Source organism: Vanessa cardui, chromosome 6 (assembly GCF_905220365.1).
Source record: "Vanessa cardui chromosome 6, ilVanCard2.1, whole genome shotgun sequence".
NCBI classification, from domain to species: domain Eukaryota; kingdom Metazoa; phylum Arthropoda; class Insecta; order Lepidoptera; family Nymphalidae; genus Vanessa; species Vanessa cardui.
The window spans coordinates 13,195,747-13,216,870 of NC_061128.1; the positions used below are offsets into that span (position 1 = coordinate 13,195,747).

The following is a 21,124-nucleotide window of genomic DNA, read 5'->3' on the forward strand; positions in this document are numbered from 1 at the left end:
TCTTTCTTGGGGCAAGGTATCCGTTTGTATAATAAAATTCCGCAGACCTTTTTAACTTTGCCGTTTCGTAAATTCAAATCGTTTATAGAAAATACATTGGTAATAGGGCATATTATTCATAATACATGTTGACTTCCAGGCAGGATACATACATACATACATACATATATATATATATATATATATATATATATATATATATATATATATAATGTAATATGATTGTATTTATTTAATGTTGAAAAAGAGTAACTATTGAGTTTCTTGCTGGTTCTTCTCGGTAGAATCTACTTTCCGAACCGGTGGTAGCTTCACTTAATTGTTAAATGACGATTCAAAGGTGCTTGTACAAACCCACTCGAATAAAGTTTATTTTGATTTTGATTTTGGTGGAACAAAATCACAAACATACAAATCAAATATTAATAGCATTCTATTTACCTTGCCTTTATGTATATAAAGGAAAAGCTGCCTATGAAAACATCATTAGGAGCATTGTTTGTTTATTAATATTATACTTAAATTGAAAGTACATAGAGCTCATAATTACTTTCCAGAGGTTCAGATCATAGGTACATTTAATTTTCGTCGACTGCACTAACATTATATTTTTCTATAGTCTAATATACTTGGTAAGCAAAAATAAAATATGATTGCGAAGTTACCTCGCGGAAAATTATAGCTCATGAATTTTTCTATACCTTGCACATATGCAAATATCCAATTATTTTTTTGGACCACAGCCAACTACAACACCATGTATAACACGGAAAATCTTACAACTGAAAATGCTTACAAATCTGTATAAATGTAGACTAAGTGATATTATTCTTGCCAAAACTCTGACTCAGTTTTATCGTTCAGTGACCTTTTGATGTTATTTTACATGAAACGGTTCGGTTAAATACTTCTTAAAATTCATAAATCAGGCAAATCTAATGATAAATAAATAAATAATATATAAATATTGGACAACATCACATGCATTACTCTGATCCCAATGTAAGTAGCTAAAGCGCTTGTGTTATGGAAAATCAGAAGTAACGAAGGAACCACAAATACCCAGACACAACACAACATTGAAAAAAACTAATGAACCTTCTACATCGACTCGGCCGGGAATCGAACCCGTGACCTCAATGTGGAATTTCGTAGCCATGAAAACCGGGTCACACACTACACGACCATGGAGGTCGTCGTACTATTTATTATGAATTTATATAAATGTAAATTAAAAAGGAAGCAATATATAGTAAAATGTTCTGAGAAAAATAAGTGGATTCGTGCATTATTGCGCATTTATTTTCAAACTTTTGGCTATACCACTTATTATGTAATATTTTAAACATGCTTAATTACTTTAAATTACTCAATTAAAGTATTAAAGTATGAGTGTGTTAAGGAAGAGCGACTTCTTCTGTCACGGGAGCTCACGGCACTCAGAAGAGGAAGTCAACCTTTGAGATATTATTGTACTGTCTTGGTTATTGATGAAATAAACACTTATTATTATTATTACTTTGCTTGTAACATTGTAAGTAAAATAAATAACCCACTTTTCACTAGCTCCAAATTTAGTATCAAGTTATTCCTGTACCTCATGGTTGAATGTAGTCAGCAAGTTCAACGAGCTTGAACTTATTTGACCTCACACATATTTTGGTCCTTTAAAACTATTCTCATTAAAAGTATTTAACTTTGGGATGCAAGATGCCCCAGATATACTCTCTTTGATGTTAATCTAAATGTTCTGATTTATGTCTGAACGAGCACCAAGCGCTAACACACTTTAACTTGTAATAATTCATTGGAAAATATTTGTCTGGTGAAATTCTGCTACATTTACACGTATATACCCAGGTGGGGCACTTTTGTATTCAACCCTACGACCGTCTGTTTACTAAAAGATGTTTTCTTTTTCGATGATATTTTTCGGCCTTTTATATTAACGACCTCCTTGGTCGAGTAGTGTACACTAGTTTCCATGGGAACGCCACTCCGAGGTCACAGGTTCGATTCCCGGCCGAGTCGATGTAGAAAAATTAGCTTTCTATGTTGTCTTGACTATTGGGTCTGGGTTTTGTGGTACCGTCGTTACTTCTGATTATCCATAACATAAGTGCTTTAGCTACTTACAATGGGATCAGATTGTATATGAGAATGTATGTGATCTTGTCTAATTTTTACTTATATTTACAAGATTCAAGAGTTGTTCGATGATAAAAAAGCTTGGAATTAATACCTGTTGACCTCCAGGCAAGATACATTACATACATATATAATTGTATTTAACTAATATGATTGTATTTTTTTCAATTTTGAAAAAGAGTTACTACTGAGTTTCTTGTCGGTTCTTTTCGGTAGAATATACTTTCCGAACCGGTCGTAGCTTCATTTAATTGTTAAATGACGATTCAAAAGTGCTTGTAAAAGCTCACTTGAATAAAGTTTATTTTGATTTTATAAGACTTTAGTCTTCATATATTAGTCTATATTATATTAATCACATATCTAAAAATGAGTGATGACTTGAAAAAATATAATGCACTATTCATAGTGTTCTCAGATCAAATTATTAGAACTTTCAGTATTTAATTATAGTATTGTTTTGTATATGGAGTACACAATCGGTTCATTAAAATACCGCGTTATTCAAAGGCGATAATTATGTAAACCGTGTGAATTGATACGAAATTTAATAACATCGATGAATTTGAAACTATAATACGTTGCATGTAAACAATTTCGCTAATTGAAAATTAATAACCAATTACAAAGCATTGAAATGTACGAAGAAGCGTACAGTACGACACAACTTACATGTAGCATCGCCAAAATTCGTATTACCGATCACATATGAATTACGTACGCTATCCCAAATTATCAATATTTATTTCTTATGTGAATGTGATCTTTATACATCACACACGCCGTTTACATGCACTTGCTTTCACGGGTTGAATTGACGCGATAATCTATAGCGACGAATAGCGACGAATGACGCGATAATGAGCTGTTTCTATTGGTTGTGTAAATCTGCAGAAACCGGTTTTATTCAATTTGCCGATGCCACATCTGAGTTGTGTCGTACTATACGTCGATATTAATAACGAGGACTGAAGTCAACGAAATGTGAGGCCTCAGTCCGCACTGAGTAGCGGACCAGTGTTATGCAATAAAATTACATATCCTATAATCGTGTAATTCTGTGTCAAAAATGATTTCACATATAATATTAACTACTATTTATAACGAGCAACGGTATTTATATGAATTTCTCTATTTGTATTTATATAATCTAAATTTAGATTACATCAAATTGCAGAACAGTTCGGCGGATACCGTTTTCTAATTATCTCGTCTAATTAATTCGTCGTTGTATTTTTTTTTTATTTCAATAGTCAAGCAATAAAATGTCTTGATGATATGGTCATCTTAACCCTAAATGGCTGACCCAGCTTCAGAAAAACAGTAACATCAAATAATTAATAATCTTCAATATGGTTCAGAATATTTATTTTTACAGTTTTCTTTACAATCATCCATTATCTTCCGTATTTAAACTTAGATTAACAATTCCCATGTCAAATTCAATAATATTCTATTTCTAGTATTATTTATAAAAATGTCAAACCAAAAAGTATTCATTACATTTATATAATTCTGTGACTGAGTATAACTCAACGGCTAGAAGTAATACAACCTCTAATGATTATTTTTAAATATTATATTTAAAATACTTTATAGGCTTACAATGGGTACCAAGAATGTTAAACGATTTCATATAGAAACTTCAAGATATTACATAATTGTAGGATACCTTTCATATACAGATGGGTAACCTATTTTACTGTGACAGTATAGTAACTGCAGACCGGCTTGCCAGTAAAAAATTAGTCAGAAGAATATTGCATATTAAAAGATATATCTTATAAACTTTAGTATAAATGCCTTTTTTTTATTTATTTATTCGTTACCACAGTTTACATAGCATATTTAAGGTTGGGTCTCTCTAGTGAACATAATTCATACTCGTGTCAGAGGGACCCAAATGTTGGATTATCAATTGATTTTCATAGGCAACATTTTTCTCTTATGCAAAGTATTTTACATGTCTTTTAAAGTAAAAGAGTTGCCAAATACTGGCCAGTAATACTTACGTCACTGGATTGTCAATTTTATATGTTATGTGACAGTCTCTAAAAATATTTTCATTCGGTGAAATAAATCCAAATCTTGAGCTCGCTCTTTTATTTTATCTCTATAATAGACGTTTATATTCAATACTTCATAACAATAACAACAACAGCTTGTAAATTTCCCACTTCTGGGCTAAGGCCTCCTCCTTTGAGGAGAAGGTTTGGAACATATTCCACGATGCTGTTCCAATTCGGGTTCATGGTATACTACATGTAGCAGATTTTCGAATGAAATTAGACTCATGCAGGTTTCCTCACGATGTTTTCCTTAAACGCAATTTAAGCACATGAACATTCAGCGGTGCTTGCCCGGGTTTGAACCAGTTATCATCGGTTAAGATGCACACGTTCTAACCACTGAGACATCTCGGCTCGGCAATATTTCATAATCTGTAACGTATTCGATTTTTAAAAGTAAGTGTCATAGCGTTCAATATTTCGATAATGACCCGCGAACTTGTTCACTCACATAAAAAACTCAATTTCTAAAAGGAAATTGAAAACCCACGTAGCCTGACGACGGTCAAGTCGAAGAGATTTATTCGTCCAGAATATATTAAACTTAAAAAGGTTTTGACGCATTCAGAAAATCGTGCTTATTTCATGTTTGAATATTTTAGTGCTTATTTTATGTAATAAAAGTTTATTCAGTCAGAAATGTGTTTTTAAAAACACTTTACTGCTCAGCGGTTGGAATGCGTTAATCTGAACAGATTATTAGCAAGTTCAAAGATAAGCATCATTAAATTTTCATATGCTATGTCTTTCATCATCTCTTGCTTCGCTGTGAAGGAAAACATCCTGATGACCGGTGAAGTAAGTTCTAAGCCTCTTCCTCAAAAAGTGTTATTTCAGCAATGTGACTTTTAAATGCTGTTACTAATTAGACAGTTAGATAATTATCTAAATAATAATAATAAAAAAGGACTTAAAAACTATAATTTAATTAAACAATCTAATACACGTTTAGATTTATCACAACAAAAATCATAACTACGATAATAAAAAAACAAATTAAACTTCGAGATTGAAGTTTATTTCTGTTTTCAGAAGTGACATTCACAAATATAAGTTATAACGTTGATTACATAAAGTTTGAGCGCGAGTTGACTTCGGGGAGAGCTTGTTAACCTTAGATTCGAAGTTATTTCAATGAGAAGCTGCGCCGAGGGATCGTGACCGCAGCGCGCCGGTTCACTGACTGCGAACACCAAACGTCCCGAAATATTTTCGAGCCCATATTATAAATGTTAGGACTATAGTATCTTATAGATTACTAACAGTACCCGTGAACTTGTACGCTTTTGAATTTAACAAAAAAATATATATTATAGCCTGAGTTACTACCAATTATATCAGTGAAAGTCCCGTCAAAATCGGTCCATCCGTTCCAGAGATTAGCCGGAACAAACAGACAGACAGACAAAAATCCGTAAAAAATGTTATTTTGGTAAATGTACCGTGTATAAATACATATGCATTGAGTAAAAAAAGGGATATTTTAATTAGCAAACAGACAATCCAATTTTATTATATGTATAGATGTGGGTTGTTTTTAATACTTTTAGATATTTTTAAAGAATCTGTGTTTGTGTAAGGATGTATTATTATACAAACATGAAGAGTAGAGGTAAACTTACAACACCAAGTTTACTTCAAATACTTCCTGTTGCATAGTATTCCATCCTATAATAATATTTATAGTATATTAAGATAAAAAATAAAATTACATATATTTTAATCTAGAGACGAAGAATGCTAAATAATTAAATTAAAAATTTCAGAAATCCCCGCCACAAAAAAACGTAAGCTACCTTTAAAAAGTAAAAAATAATAAAAGAAAACTAATCCTAAATTACCTATATGTATGGGTATGTATTAATATTTAAAAAAAACTTCGCGTTGGGGGACATTATTGGATTAATGGTAAGGCTCGGGTTGGTGGACACGTGTGATAGATTCTCATCTATCAATGTTTAATGATTATAAATACCAACTTGCTTTTATTTAAATAATCCAACAGAGTTAAGAAGTTACTCAGGCCTTTGTGTGTAATAATAAGTTGTGTATATTAAAGTTGTTAAGATTATAGTTAGACGGTCCTCTTATCCTTACCCCAGTTATTTCCCTTTGAAACTTGAAGTTTGACCAAATTTCAGTTGAGCCGTTTAACGATAATGACATACGTGCTTGATTGTAAATAAAGTTAGGGTCACATCTGATGAACCCACATGAACTTAATATGTGTTGCTCAATTCTGAATCGTAAAGTTGTAATCTTGAACTATGTACATCATATAAATATAGTTACAAATGATGAAGTAAGTTCCAATTTGACCGCTTCCCGTAGATTACAATATAGCGAAAAATAATGCGTTAAATTGCAATCATATTTCACTGTTAACAATATTTTGACAGTTTACAATCTCACGAGACAGATTGTAATCTAACGAATTTTTTAATCTTACGGTGACATATACGTATGTGGGAGATTTCATAATTACGTTTACTAGATTTACTTACGACGTTATTCTTTAACGCTGGTCACTTAATTGACCGGATTTTACAATGTCCCATTGTAATGCAGCTTTTTATTTAAATTGTATATAAGATTACTAAAAGTACATTCGATTAAAAGATTCGGAAACTCGTTGAATAATTAGCGAATGAATACTTTATTAGCTTTTAATTACCTGCATCGTAAAACCGTGATTGCTTAGTGGCAGGTTGCCAATGGTATCCAAAAGAGATTTTGTGTTCGAAGTCACTTCCAGCGTCGATAGTATAGGGGATGCGCATGGCTGATAACAGCCTTTGTTCGAAACTAGCACAAAAACCCTCTTGTGTCTCCACGGCGTTGATATGTCGAAGTTTTAAGGGCGAATAAGATAACACTATTCTTGGGATTTATTAGAATGGATTTTTTAAAACTGTTCATGGTTAAAGGAAAAAAGGAAAAAACTGCCAGTAGTCGTCTTACTGATGATCGAATACCGTATCTGCGTTTAAATTTCAAATTTGGAACTAATTCCACTGCGTTCCTAATCTGCGGGTAGTGAAATATACTTATATTTCATGTTTTTCTTTACCACTTAGCATGAGATGAATTATAAACACCGATTAAGCAAATATAAATTCAGAGGTGCTTCGGCTGAAACTCGCAATCAGGCACACTGAGACATCTCGGTTCTACTTGAATACTTACACTTAGAAAACATGGTTGAAGATTCGAATTAAACGTATTTACCATACTAATTATATTGTCTATATAATTACTAAAATCTACGCTTCGCTCAAGGCTTCGTTGCCATGTTAAACCCACGATTCTTGGGCTTTAAGACAAAAACGATTTTTTGTCTAGCAGTTAATGCTAAACAGGCTAACAGTTTCTTCCGCATTTATATTATAGCCATTGATTATACTTCATTCGAAAATAATTCTGATAATCACTAAAACTATTTACTATAGAAAAAATTAAACATTATAAGATAGTCGGTCTTAAGGCGACTACCAACTTGGTGATTCTTCAATGTCAATCAAAATGTAAACGATGCGCGAACTTGAGTTTAAAATCCCGAGCGAAAATATATCGTCTTTCTAGAAGGCGGCTGAAGTATTACGTTAATGCTTTGGCTTTGGATGAGACTTAAATGTTTCGGTTCGTTATATAAATAAGCTACAATCACTACACAATAAATAATCTAATGGACAAGGAAATTCTTCTTGCAAACTGTCATTTAATGCTATCGAATCGAAACGTAACGTTTGGATTTGGAACGAATTCGAATTTGGAACGTATTCGAATTAGGATCGTTTAATACCAGAATTACCCTCATTTACGATTCAGTTAAATTTTCTTTCTGGAAGCATTTGAATTCGAAACGTATTGTAGCCGTTATAAGTGAACAGAATTGGCTCCTATTTGAGCCCAACTAATGAAATAAGGTCTCTCATTTCTGACAAAAAACTTTGGAGCGTATGCTGCTCTAATATCCAATTCTGCTTGGTGGATACACATTTTTATAGTTGGAGAGTTTGTCACTTTCTTTTTCTTTACTGCCGAGCTCGATGTCGATGTTTATAATCCATAAACACAAATTAAGTACATTACAGTAGAGTTGTACTTGCCCGGATTTGAACCCTCAATCTTCTAACTTTAGTGTGTTTCATTCATGTAACATTCATGTCAACACTGTTGGACCTTTCCTATCATAAAGTTTTATTTTGATTTATTTTAAATTTTTCTGTATAAGAATAAAAAAAAAAATTTCTTTTTTATACAAACCTGTAGTTATAATCGTAAATATGTCATTTTTATTACAAATAGATCCAATAACGATTTTTCTTCTATATAAATATTCAACTGAGTTTGAGTGCATTTTTTTTGTACATAATTGTAACAAAAAGCATTTTCTCGTAGGTAACAGTATCCACAGTAAATATGCTGACGACGGTCCTCAACGACAGCCCCATTTTTCCTGAAAACGAGGAAGAGCAAGCTGATTTATCGGCTCCCTTGCTAATGGACAGTCCTCAGGTACCTTGTCTTTCTAAAACAATCGTTAAATTTGTATCATTTAGCCGAGATACGCATTTGGAAAAAAATATATATTTTATGGTCACAATGAAATATGTTATAAACTGTAAAAAAAATTCTGTTCTTAATATACTCGTACGTAAATAAACTTCGATCATATTTCAATACGAATTTCAATATTTAAATCATGAACCTTTTTTTGCAGTGTGTCCTTTTCGGCACATTTATGATATGGTTTGCGTCAATTACTATAAACCTTGGACCGACGTTCTTATCTGGAGCTTTGGCAGCGAGCGCCGGTTCTTACGGGTCTTACGGTCCGTCGCCGTCCTGTCCCTTAGTGAGAGGGCCTTTCAGACATTACGTCCTAAATGCCCTGTGGATTGGCGTTAACACCGTGTGCGTTGGACTGACACTATTCCATTTACGGAAACTCCACCGGGACCTCACTAAGGTTTGTAATCATTTATATTAAAGAGTATGATGACACAGAGCGGTTTGGAGAAGTTTAACTAACTTATCAAATGCTTCCACTACTTGCATATCACATTCATCGTATTAAGTGTAATTAGTTCGTTTCACTTCTCCATGTTTAGATACAATATTGCATATCATTCATCGCTTATAGCCAATAAAACTAGCAATAGCGACGCCGGGGGTAGCGCGCGTTGCTATATTACCATTACGACAGTTGTTTGTTTCAAGTTTTCCGAAAAGTCTTTCGCTACACGAGTCGTTTTCGTCGCAACGTCAGCAATTGCAACGAGCGATGTATAAAAAGTATATAAGTTGAGTTGGTGTTTTACCAATATTCACCTGACTTTATGTATAAGATTTAAATTTTGGAATGGCGTCACGTGGCCACGACGGCGGCATGCGTTCCGATATTGGTTTACCGACGTCTCAGGTTCCGTTTCAAAATTGGAGCACGAGTGTCAAAATTTGGATAAAATTTAAATCTTATCGCATGCAGGCTAACGTAGAAGCCGTACGAGTAGCTGGTCTAGTAACCACGCTCGTCAGCATGGCTGGAGACAACAGGCGCATGGATTCACTTCCAAACAGCGTTGGACCGAGGGTATGTATTATGCATGCAATGCATGCGTAGACGTACTTCTCTCATCTAGAAAACTTTAAAGGTGTGCTGGCATAGAATAATTTTTTGGAGATTTATTCTGGTTCGTAATTTAATAAATTAGAATATTTATTCTTTACAAAACTTTTCTAATATCCTTACAATAAAAATCCTTACGTATTTATGAATACTTCAACAAAAAACCGTTTTGTTTTCCTTATGCATCTTATTTTCATTAAAATAATGAATTAGTACTATTCTATATTAATATTTTCGACTTATTTTTAATAAAATAATTTAAATTAATTAGATTCCTTAATATACCTGACCTTAATGATTTAGATATATATATAGATCAGATTCTAATTGTCTTGTATTTTTTTAATATTTTTTTATCTATTTTCCTCGAAAAAGTTATCACTGCAAGCACATCAATTAATATAATAACTCTTTCAGACAGTAGATGGGGCCTTGGCTGATGGTCAGTGCCGACCTACGGGGAGTGCCAATTTACCTCTTGGAGGTGGTCGGAGGCTTAGAGGGTATCTCGCTAGAGTAGAACGCGAAGGGGTCCGACGTGTGCGAATGTTCCTAGTTATCACCGCTGCATACGTCCTCTTTTGGGGACCACTGTTTATAATAACCTTGCTGCACCATCCGGCCCTGACATCTCACGTAGCATACGAGGTGAGTTTCAGATTTAATATTTAAATTAGGTGTTATTGAATATCGTTTTGATTGGTAGCGTTCTTTAAAAATATTTCGATGTATTAGGAAAATGGAATCTAATACAAGTTTATATAGGATCGGATAGGATGATACAAGTTTCCAAGAAAAATTCTGAAAATGTATGTAATTCTGTCGCCACTCCGTGATGATACTAGTACGAATCAACATGTATATTATGTTATACTTCTACAACAATTGTTATATTCAAGTTTAGTTCGTATCATTTTACGTTTAAATTTATCATATTTTTTAAAACGAGTTAAATATATTGGTCATAAAGAATATAGTTTACGATATAAGCTACTTATACAAACTATATTTATTCTGCTGAAGAGCCCTGTTCAGAGAATATTCGTTATCTTAAAAGCTTTAAGAACAAAACAGAATAATTTTATCCTTTTTTTAACAACTTCAAAAAGGAGGTTATATATCCTACTAATCCTACTAATATTATAAATACGAAAGTTTGTGAGGATGTATTTATTTATGTTTGTTACTCTTTCACGAAAAAACGAATAAACGGATTTGCATTAAATTTTACAGTAATATAGTTTATATATCAGAATAACACATAGACTACAATTTATAATTATTTTTTGTAATTTGGTCACAAGTCACAATACGACGATTCATATAAATTACTCGTACAAAACCAGGCCAGGTCGCTAGTACAAAAATAATGTTGAATATTTTAATTTTGATTTTGAAAACCTTTAACTAGAGCTAATTATTTTCAACAGCTATATTTCCAAATAACGTTGCACATATCGTACGTGCACGCAGCCGTCAATCCCCTGCTATTCTTAGCGCTTCACCGCGCTTTGCGCCGCGCGGCCCTCCAGCTGTGCTGCGGATGCTGCGTGCACTGGAGCCAGTTTGTGCTCGCTCTCACAGCGGCCGGTAAGTTTAATGACCTCTAATTATGTACATGCAGTTATTATAATTTTAATTAAACACAACAATTGTATTCAATAAGGGCAACATGTGAATAATTGTACTTAATTGATTCATATTTAAGATTAGATATATTTTGTGACAAAATTCTTTGATTTTTTCTGTGATTTGATCTTTTATAATCTATATGGAATTATGTCATACAAGTAGAAAATAGAATTTGGTAATTATCGGTATTCAGAGCCGATATGGGCCAGTGGTTAGAACGCGTGCATCTTAAAAAATGATTGTGGGTTCAAAATTAGGCAAGCGCCGCATTTATGTGTTTAATTTGTGTTTGTGGTTCGTCTCGTGCTTGGCGGTAAAGGAAAACATCGTAAGGAAACCTACCTACCAACCTACTTGTGTCTAATTTCATAGAAATTCCGCCACATGTGTATTCCAAAAACCCGCATTGGGACAGCGTGGTGGAATATATTCCGAACCTTCTCCTCAAAGGGAGAGGAGGTCTTAGCCCAGCAGTGGGAAATTTACAGGCTGTTGTTGTTGTTGGGTATTCAGTTGAGGATCTTCAGTTAAATGCGATGGTTTGTTATAGCCCAGTCTCCTCTCGCGCCGTCGTCGTTCTCGCCGGCGGCGGCGTCCCCTGAGCCGCCGCCCGCTCCGCCCCCGCCCATGGCCCCGCCCGCCCCGCCCCCGCACTCCGTGCCCGCGCCACACACGATGATGGTAATTACCTCTTATATGTAAGTGTTGACACCGTAATACGTGGTTTATACTCGCACGACCCGCACGCACCCCCTAGTGACCTTAGCGAGTTTTTGTAATGTGCATTTGGTATTCTAGATCTATTAGCTATCGACAAATATGTATGTATGTATGTATGTTAACACTCGCTCCCCGGGCTGTATGAACTATTTATATAATTTCGATCTTCAAGTTTCAATTCAATTCAAGAACAATTCTTAAATTGAATTTTTATTGTTATTATTCTATGTGTATTTTTGATTACAATATTTTTTTTATATTATGTGTTATTTCGGTTTCAAACAAGATTGCATGTGTCTGTATGTTTTCATGTATGTCAGTGGCGTGTGTAAAACGATTGGCTGTTGACCCCCAGTGGTAGCGTCCCCTAGCCGCCCTGCTCCCGTTAAAATGATCTCAAAATCTCGATCTCAGAGTTGGGAGGTTGAGGAGTGTGATGCTGAGAGTATGTCGAGTGCGCGTGTGCAGGGAGACGAGGATATGATGGAGTCGTGGAGCGGCAGTGTGCGGCGGCCTCGCTCCCCGAGCCCGCTCCTGCCCGCCATATGAAGCGCCCGCGTCGCGGACGACTCGCGGCAGTTGCCTCACGTATCCGCCTGCCTGCCTTCCGTGCCGTATTGATATCAGATGGAGCCATCGTCTCGTAGAACTAGCACGGATACTAGTGTCCTCCTAATGTATCCGTTTAGTCTGTAAAACTTTCTTATGAATGTTTGTAATTAGTAAATTAAATGTCTAGTAACAATAACCAATTAAGATACAAATAATCATTACATAATTGGATGACCCTGTTTATACTAGATAGGTTTAAAGATTAGATACGGAAAGCTCAATTCTAAACAATTAATTCGTAGCAATAAACATTGTATTGACCGCAGAATAAATAATCATAAATAGAGATTACCATAAACATAAAAATATTTTTGTGACATTAATGTAACGTGTAACCATAACGCATAACACCAAGTAAAGGGTAAACCCATTAATTCTCGTAAGTACCAATAAGTTTTAGATTCAATAACATATTTTTAAAATATCAGCTTATATTAAAATACTTCTTAGATATAATAACTTTGTATTAGCTCTCTTTCTTTTGTAAATAAATGTTTTAAAAGATAAATATCTATTTTATGATATATATGATAATATCTGAATATCTTTGAATTCTAAGCGTAATCGTTATGAAGTTCATGTTTCGTCTACAATTAACGTTCGATAGTTAGGCTAATTTATATGTAAGTAATATTCTGTCCTTCTGTAGTTCTTGATATTTTGTAGTTATATTATATTTTCTAGATATATGTGTCACTAATTGCATAATTAATCCTAATTGGTGTTAAAATTAATTATATAATGTTAAAAAATATCGGTTTGAAAAATTCAATATTTTCTTTTTCATAATATCAATATTTTCCAAAGTAAATGTCTCACATCGGGGCATAGATTTTCAATCCTCTGACCTCATACTTAAACAAAATCAATTAAAAACACAAATTAAGAAAAAGATAATTTACAAGTTCTATCTACTAGAATATTATGGCTTTGTAACGATTTGTAACAATCATTATTTATTTTATTATTATGTTGAAATAATACAGCAAAAAGATGCCTCTAATGACTTTAACAGTAATGTAGTCAAGCAAGAATCACTCAAGACTGATTTAATTGTTTTGTTTTAGACGTTTGTTTTAAATGAATAATTGATAAATAAATAAAGGGTAAATTTTAACGTCCCAATTTTAATTAGCTTCAATATAGAATATACATGATTTTATAATAATTTATTCTGCAGATGGTACCGAAAACATTCCTTCGAATTTCAAAAATATTAATTATTCACCGTTTTTTTTAATCTTTCGAAATTCGTTCGTCCTAAAATGTATCTTTTGTTGATATTAAATTTAAAATAATGGCGTGCCAAAGGAAATGTCTGTTTCAACGAATAACATTGGCCAAATAGCTTTTGTAAAGTTTACTAATTGCATTAATTTTAAATATAATTATTAATTATAACTCCATTAGTTTTTTGTAATTGTCACTGTAATGTACATCGATGTATTAAAAGGGTTGTAAATAAATATATTTGTATTAAAGTATTAATGAAAAATTAATATAAAGATATAAAAAACGTATATGTGTTCTTATAATGAAAGAAGATAAATAAGAAATGTTAAAATATACAAATAAAAATCTAATACATTTTATTTCGTTTTATTCATGGCCTGTTTTTAAATCTATACATATAATAAAATTGGAGAGTCTATTCGTAAAATTAAAATAACCGCCTTTTACTAAAGTAAGTAAAGTCGTACAGCTTCCTTAGGATCGTGTAAGTTCGTTCGTATTCGTTCAATCAATCACGTTCAAATCAGCCAGATACGTTTAAAGTATTAATTAAAATATGTTACATTTCGTATAATTTTGAATTGTCATATTACATAAATATATTAAACTCAAAGCTACCACTGGCACGAAATGTTGATGCTACTAAAAAAACTTAATAATTACTCTTGTCCACATTTGAAATATAAAGTTGTGTCAGTTAAATACAATTAAATTTATACAATATAACCTACCTGAAAATCAAAGTTCAATTCAATCAATCCACACGAGGAAGTCCCATAGTATAGTATGTATCCAAGTTGTTAAATATACACGTAAAAATATCGATAAAATATTCTACTAAAGTACAAACCTAAGCCATATATAATAAACATATTCCTTTGTTTTTTGTTCGAATCATCGGAAACCCCGAATTCGAATTTCTGACATAATTATGTAATAACGCTTGCTTATTATTTGTCAAATGTCTTCCACCGTTTCGAAAAGAAATATCTGACATGTAACGAAATACTCAGCGGGATTATATTGTCTACTTTTTTATCGAACATTTTTGTTTTTTTTTTATGTCTGGAAGGCGTCCGATTCAATTCAAACCTGTGTTAATCTATAAGGAATCGCTGTATATAATATTAAATTCTTTTAAATTTTACAATAAAACCTTTTTGAATATTTTCTTGGATCAAGTTGCGGCATAAACACTTGTATGTATGTAATATAACCTGCCTGAAAGTCAACATGTATGGTAGCATACACTCTCGTGCCTCGGAAAAGACCTAAAGCAGTTGGTTCACCGACTGAACCAGTTCTGGCCATCTCTAATTTGCAGTCTTATCGGATGGTAATAAATACATCCTGTATGTATTTGCGTTCATGTGACGTATACACTCTCATGCCTCGAAAAACATCTATATATAGCAGTTGGTCCAGTGACTGACTCCGTTCCGTTCGTGTCACATTTGCCGTCTTGTCGAATTATGAGATTTCAATAATAGATACACCCTGTATCTGAATTTACATGACCATCTTAGATAAATGGTTATCTTTGGGATGGGCCGTGATGGAAATAGATCAGAGCGACATCATCATCATCATTTCATATACACTTAATTGCAATCTTTAAATATAAAACAACCATTCAATTTTATATTGTGATTGAAAAAAAATAGAAAAGTTATCTGCGAACACGGCACTTCATGGATAGAAGTTGTGTCGACTGTATTGTAAGCTGTATAAACAGGACGAGTGAAAACAAACTTCTAACACCAAGTTTCCGACCCGATACAATTCTCTAACAATCTCGAAAACATTTTATATTTGCAATTTTAAATTCTGTGTTTATATTTTTAAGAATTATAAATTTGAATTTGTTACAATACATTTTTCGTATTACATTTATTTGTTTGTGGCCTTAGTGCAAGCCAGTTTGGGTTCGATCCTGTGGCGCAGCGAAAAGACGAAGAGGGTACCGCTGGTTTTTTAGTGGGTATTTCGGTGTACCATCGAGGATACCACATATCCCCCCCCCCCTTTCGTCATGTGGGAGAAGCGCGCAACGAGTTTTTTCAGCAAGAAAAAAAAAGCCAGTCCGGATAGCTTATATATAGCGTATAACCGTCTCTATCTTCCTCCAAATTATAACACAAAAATTTCGTTTTCAAATACATAGAACAGTTACTTAATTAACACACATAGACACATGAACAAACATAATTTAAGTAAGCAAAATTCTCAACGTAAATATTGAGTAAAAAATAATTGACCTTTTGTCCTTGTTGCATATATTTTGTTAGGACTATGTGAAAATCTATCTAAAAGTTTTCATTGATCTTTTTGACACTATCTAAATCAAGCGAGCTATAAGGCGAAAAACCATTTATCCATTTAAAGGGAAAATCTATTTTTTGTACACTTTCGGACAAAACATACATCACTTTCAGACCGAGGGAATAAGGGATAAATTGAAAGTCGTTAAACTAGACGCGCTGAATAAACACGATAAAACAAGTTAGAAAAATGCACATTACTCTTTAAATGTGTCGTGTTATAAGCTTTTTGAGATTGGATTCCACATGAACACAACTTAGAAAACATTTACAACGATTTCACTTATCTGTTTTCTTTAATATGAGGTAATACTAATAATAATTAAAATAAAATATATTGCATGCACATAACAAGATTTTTTTTTTATGTAAATACTGCAAAACTATTTCACACGTAAAATAAATAATTCTAATCACGAATTATGGACTTTTCTACAACCTTTGCGCTTGATTAACAAACTACATCATCATTATCATTTAGCCAATCGTAATTTTCTTCTGGAAAAAGGCCTCTTCGAAGAAGTTTAAAGTTACCAATTCTCCAGCTTCCAGGTTCACTCGAGTGAACCCATCATCCACACCAACAGTAGGTTTCCCATATTATAGGTCCATGCTTCACTCTAGGTCTCGTCTCCTCCTATAGTCATTGATACTTAAGCCAAAGCAACAAGCCCAATTTAGTCTTCTAATTTTACAAGGTCGGTAAAGTCGGTAACTCCAGTTCTTTTCTTCGCAATGTAGGTAATTTCTGATTTCATTTTATCTTATCTTAACTCCAAATGTATATGGCGTTTTGTTAATTTAAGAAATGGTGAATATTTCTTACAGTGCCAATATCTATGGGCAGTGGTGACCATTTACTATCAGGCCCAATAAAAATAAAGAGATGTTAAGTATAGTTAATTGTAGATATAATATACGACTAGATAAAGATGAATGGAAGATGAACACACATAGTGCCTATAAATATATATTTTTAATTTAGTAGATTTATTTGCTCGATGTGTATCATATTTGACAAATATCTAGAAACTTCGTATTTACTGTATCCAGAAGCAAGTAATCCGACATTGTTTGTATAACTCGAACGTTTCGTCGAAGTCGGAAAACAGTAACATGATGGATAATTTGATTTGTTCTGTCGTACGTGCTTTCCTAATACGTTTTCACAATAAGACTAGTTAGTTTCTGTAAATTCAATACAGACATTTCTTTATATATATTTATTTCAAGATATTCGATATTTTAATGCTATGCAGGAATTTTTATGTAGAAAGAAAGAAAGAAAGAAAGAACACTTTTATTTGGGATCGTACAAAAATATCAAAATATATATAAGTTACTTCAAAATTAGAAATAAATAAAAAAAAAAGTAACCAAAGAAAAACAACTTAAATTACTATTAACATTTACACGAAAAAACATTAAAAAAAATTAACAATAAAAAATTAATTGATACAAAAAAAGGGTTAAAAGAAACAAAAAAAAAATTCTATATTACAATAAACATATATGACGTGTCCCAAATAGGTGTACCATTCAGCTCCACTGATGGGCTAAGGCCTCCTCTCCCATTAATGCATGATGCTCGCGTTCTAACCACTGGGTCATGCTCGGCGGTGAAGGAAAACATCGCAAGGAAACCTGCATGTGTCTAATTTCATCGAAATTCTGCCACATGTGCATTCCACCAACCCGCATTGAAACAGCGTGATGGATTACGTTCCAAACCCTCTCCTTGGTGGGAGAGGAGGCCTGAGCCTAGCTGTGGGAAATTTATAGGCTGTTATTTTACTTTAATTTTTATGCACACAACGCAAATAAATCTTCGAAAACAGTAATGTTACAGGAACATTGCCTGGGTTTGGCTTGAGTTTGTGAAGAGGGGATTTAGTTTTTAATCCACCACGGTACTCCTCGCTATCATATATTTTATTTTATTACGTCTCATGTTTGATGTTTTCCTTCATCGATCAAAATTAATGACAAGCATAAATTAGGTATCTGGTGATTCAGTGCCTAGGCTTGAAATCGCAATATTCATTACGATTCTAACCAAAAGTCCCTCTAGTTAATAAGTGACCGATAAGTCAAGTGTTACCCCCAAAGTAAAGGTTAATTATTAGACATACGGACAAAAGGTATGTGGTCACCACCGCTCATAGACATTGGTGAATATGATCTCGCATCACCACTTACTGACCTACCTTGGATGAACTTATATCCACTGGGCCTGTAGTTACACTGGTTTGCCTTTTAAATCGCGAAACAATAATACTATGTATCGATGTTTTGCAAAAGTAGAATAGTTGGTGAGAACCTACTCAGAGAGACTTGCACTTAGCCTTACCAGTAAGTATTTACATAAGAATTATTTACATTTGCGACTTGACTAAGTAAATACTACAACTTTAAATTAAATTAGCTACCGTACGAATCAGAGTTGAATGCTAGCAGCATTTTTCTGTTGAATCGCTATTCCGATTCTCTGCAAATAAAACAACCTTATTGTTATCAAGGAGGCAATAGAGTTTGTTTTCCAAAATTATTTTTTTTTCTTTCTTATTTTTTATGTGAGCTGTTGAGTAATGTGAACCTATGGAGGTTTTGCCTCGTAAAAAAAGAGATATATAGAATGAATGTTGTTTTGTTCGTATGCGTTCATGCATCGTTCAACCGATTGAGTTGTAACTTTGTACATTTGCTTTTGATTGTTGCGTAAAGATCGACGTAGAAAGGGCAAAGCAGTCGTATCGAATAATTGGTTACAAAAAAAATAAAGAGTTTTTCAAATCATTCCAATCGTGTTAGATTTAAATTTCGAATTGGGAAAGTATAAAAGTTCCATATTGAAAATTCATTAAAACCTTTCCTATTAGTTGAGCTGAGATGGCTCAGTGGTTAGAACGTGTGCATCTTAACCGATGATTGCGGGTTCAAACTCAGGCAAGCGCCACTTTATATATGTGCTTAATTTGTGTTTATAATTCATCCCATGCTCTGTGGTGAAGGAAAACATCGCGAGGAGACCTGCATGTGTCTAATGTCATAGAAATTGTGCCACATGTGTATTCCACCAACCCGCATTGGAACAGCGTGGTGGAATATAAATAATATAAATAAATAAATAAATAAAATAAATATGTTCCAAGCCCTCTCCTTAAAGGAAGAGGAGGCCTTATCTCAGCAGTGGGAAATTTACAGTCTGTTACTTTTTTACTTTACTTTCCTATTGGTTTACGGACGTCAACTTAGTCAATTTTATCTGTATGAAAATATTCTTATAACAACAGTTTACTTATGTCTCATCTTTCCAATGTTTTTTCTTATTTTGCACAAAAATTGAGATTGATATTACTATATTACTGTAATGACACCCCTAGGCTTCGATTTTCAAATTTAATTAAGTTTAATCTTTTAGGAATATAAGAATTTAATTTAAAAACAACATTATTTTTCACGTTTCATTTAATTATATTTAAATAATAGATGAGCTGTCAGTTAATCTGTGGATTATTTCGATGATGTTTTGTGAATATTGCTAATAAATATGTACGCGTTTCAATTCATATTTGCATATTTAGACAAATAAAATTGTACCCGTAAAACAAAAACAGGTCATTTTGCAAGTATGATGAACACGTTTTTTACATCAGAATAAACAAGAATTTTCACTTACATGGAAAAACACTAGCGTGGATGTGGTTTTATTATATTTCGCAATACATTACTGACACCGACTCTAAATATAGCAATAATTATAACTACATTATATATAATGTAGTTATAATTATTGCTATATTTGGATTCACACACATTTGAAAAATCGATTAACGATTATAAATCGTTAATCGATTTTTAAGTAGTCTAATATTTTTAATTTCATTTTAGGAGGACTATAAAAAATATTTTGAACACGCAATTATTTTTATTACTTTTTAGTGCATATTTATTTGTTTTAAATTAGTGTTTTGTTTGAAGTCGGTTTTTCTTTTTGTTAATTTTTTTATTTATTAATGAAAAACCTTTGACCTAAAATTATTATCTTTGATTTTTTCTCCCTTATATTACGCAACGCAGGAAATGATTGGAATTAAATATTAATAAATATATGTGTATGTATCTATGTATTTAGACTTCATGTTAATAATACTTATTTTAATAAATATATTATTATTAATAAATACAGATTGGCATAAAATTTTTATAAATAAAAAAAAACCGCCTTCAAAAATGAACTAAAAAGAAAAAAATAATCAGTTACATCCATATCCGATTAACGATTTTTTAATCACCTCTCAAAGTCGGTGCCAACATTGCTAATATAGGTACATAATACATAATACATACATACAAAAACTAAATCTATTTATTGGCACCGACTTCAAAAGGTGATTAAAAAATCGTTAATTGGATATGGATGTAACTGATTATTTTTTTTCTTTTTAGTTCATTTTTGAAGGCGGTTTTTTTTTATTTATAAAAATTTTATTTAATGCTTTTCAGTGTTGTTTTGTTATTTATAATTACAATTGGTAGTGTTTGTCATTCACTTTATTATACTCAGTACATTTCGGCTTTCGACTCTAAACATAACTCAACGCCGTTTCAATACGATGTGGACTGCAACTCAAATTAAGCGTTACCTAAGTTACAATAGCCTAATGTTAACTGCTCATCGCCAATTAGACAATACCATGTTTCCCGATGCAATGCCGTTAATCATTGAGGAGTTATCCTGGTAGTCCACCATCAGC

The 21,124-nt window shown here is 32.8% G+C and overlaps 1 protein-coding gene across 2 annotated transcripts in view; it reads left to right on the forward strand.

Annotated features, from left to right (window-relative positions):
• Nucleotides 1-14,322, forward strand: part of LOC124530767 — a 30,274-nt gene extending 15,952 nt beyond the window's left edge. The window contains exons 4-10 of one of the 2 annotated variants that reach the window (XM_047105043.1): nucleotides 8,619-8,735; nucleotides 8,941-9,189; nucleotides 9,709-9,813; nucleotides 10,267-10,497; nucleotides 11,280-11,439; nucleotides 12,032-12,162; nucleotides 12,616-14,322. In XM_047105043.1, the coding sequence (XP_046960999.1) occupies nucleotides 8,619-8,735; nucleotides 8,941-9,189; nucleotides 9,709-9,813; nucleotides 10,267-10,497; nucleotides 11,280-11,439; nucleotides 12,032-12,162; nucleotides 12,616-12,750 (1,128 nt within the window). In that variant the 3' untranslated portion in view covers nucleotides 12,751-14,322. The remainder of the gene's footprint in view (nucleotides 1-8,618; nucleotides 8,736-8,940; nucleotides 9,190-9,708; nucleotides 9,814-10,266; nucleotides 10,498-11,279; nucleotides 11,440-12,031; nucleotides 12,163-12,615) is intronic. The other variant, XM_047105044.1, reaches the window with a different exon arrangement.
• The last annotated feature ends 6,802 nt before the right edge of the window (nucleotides 14,323-21,124 follow it).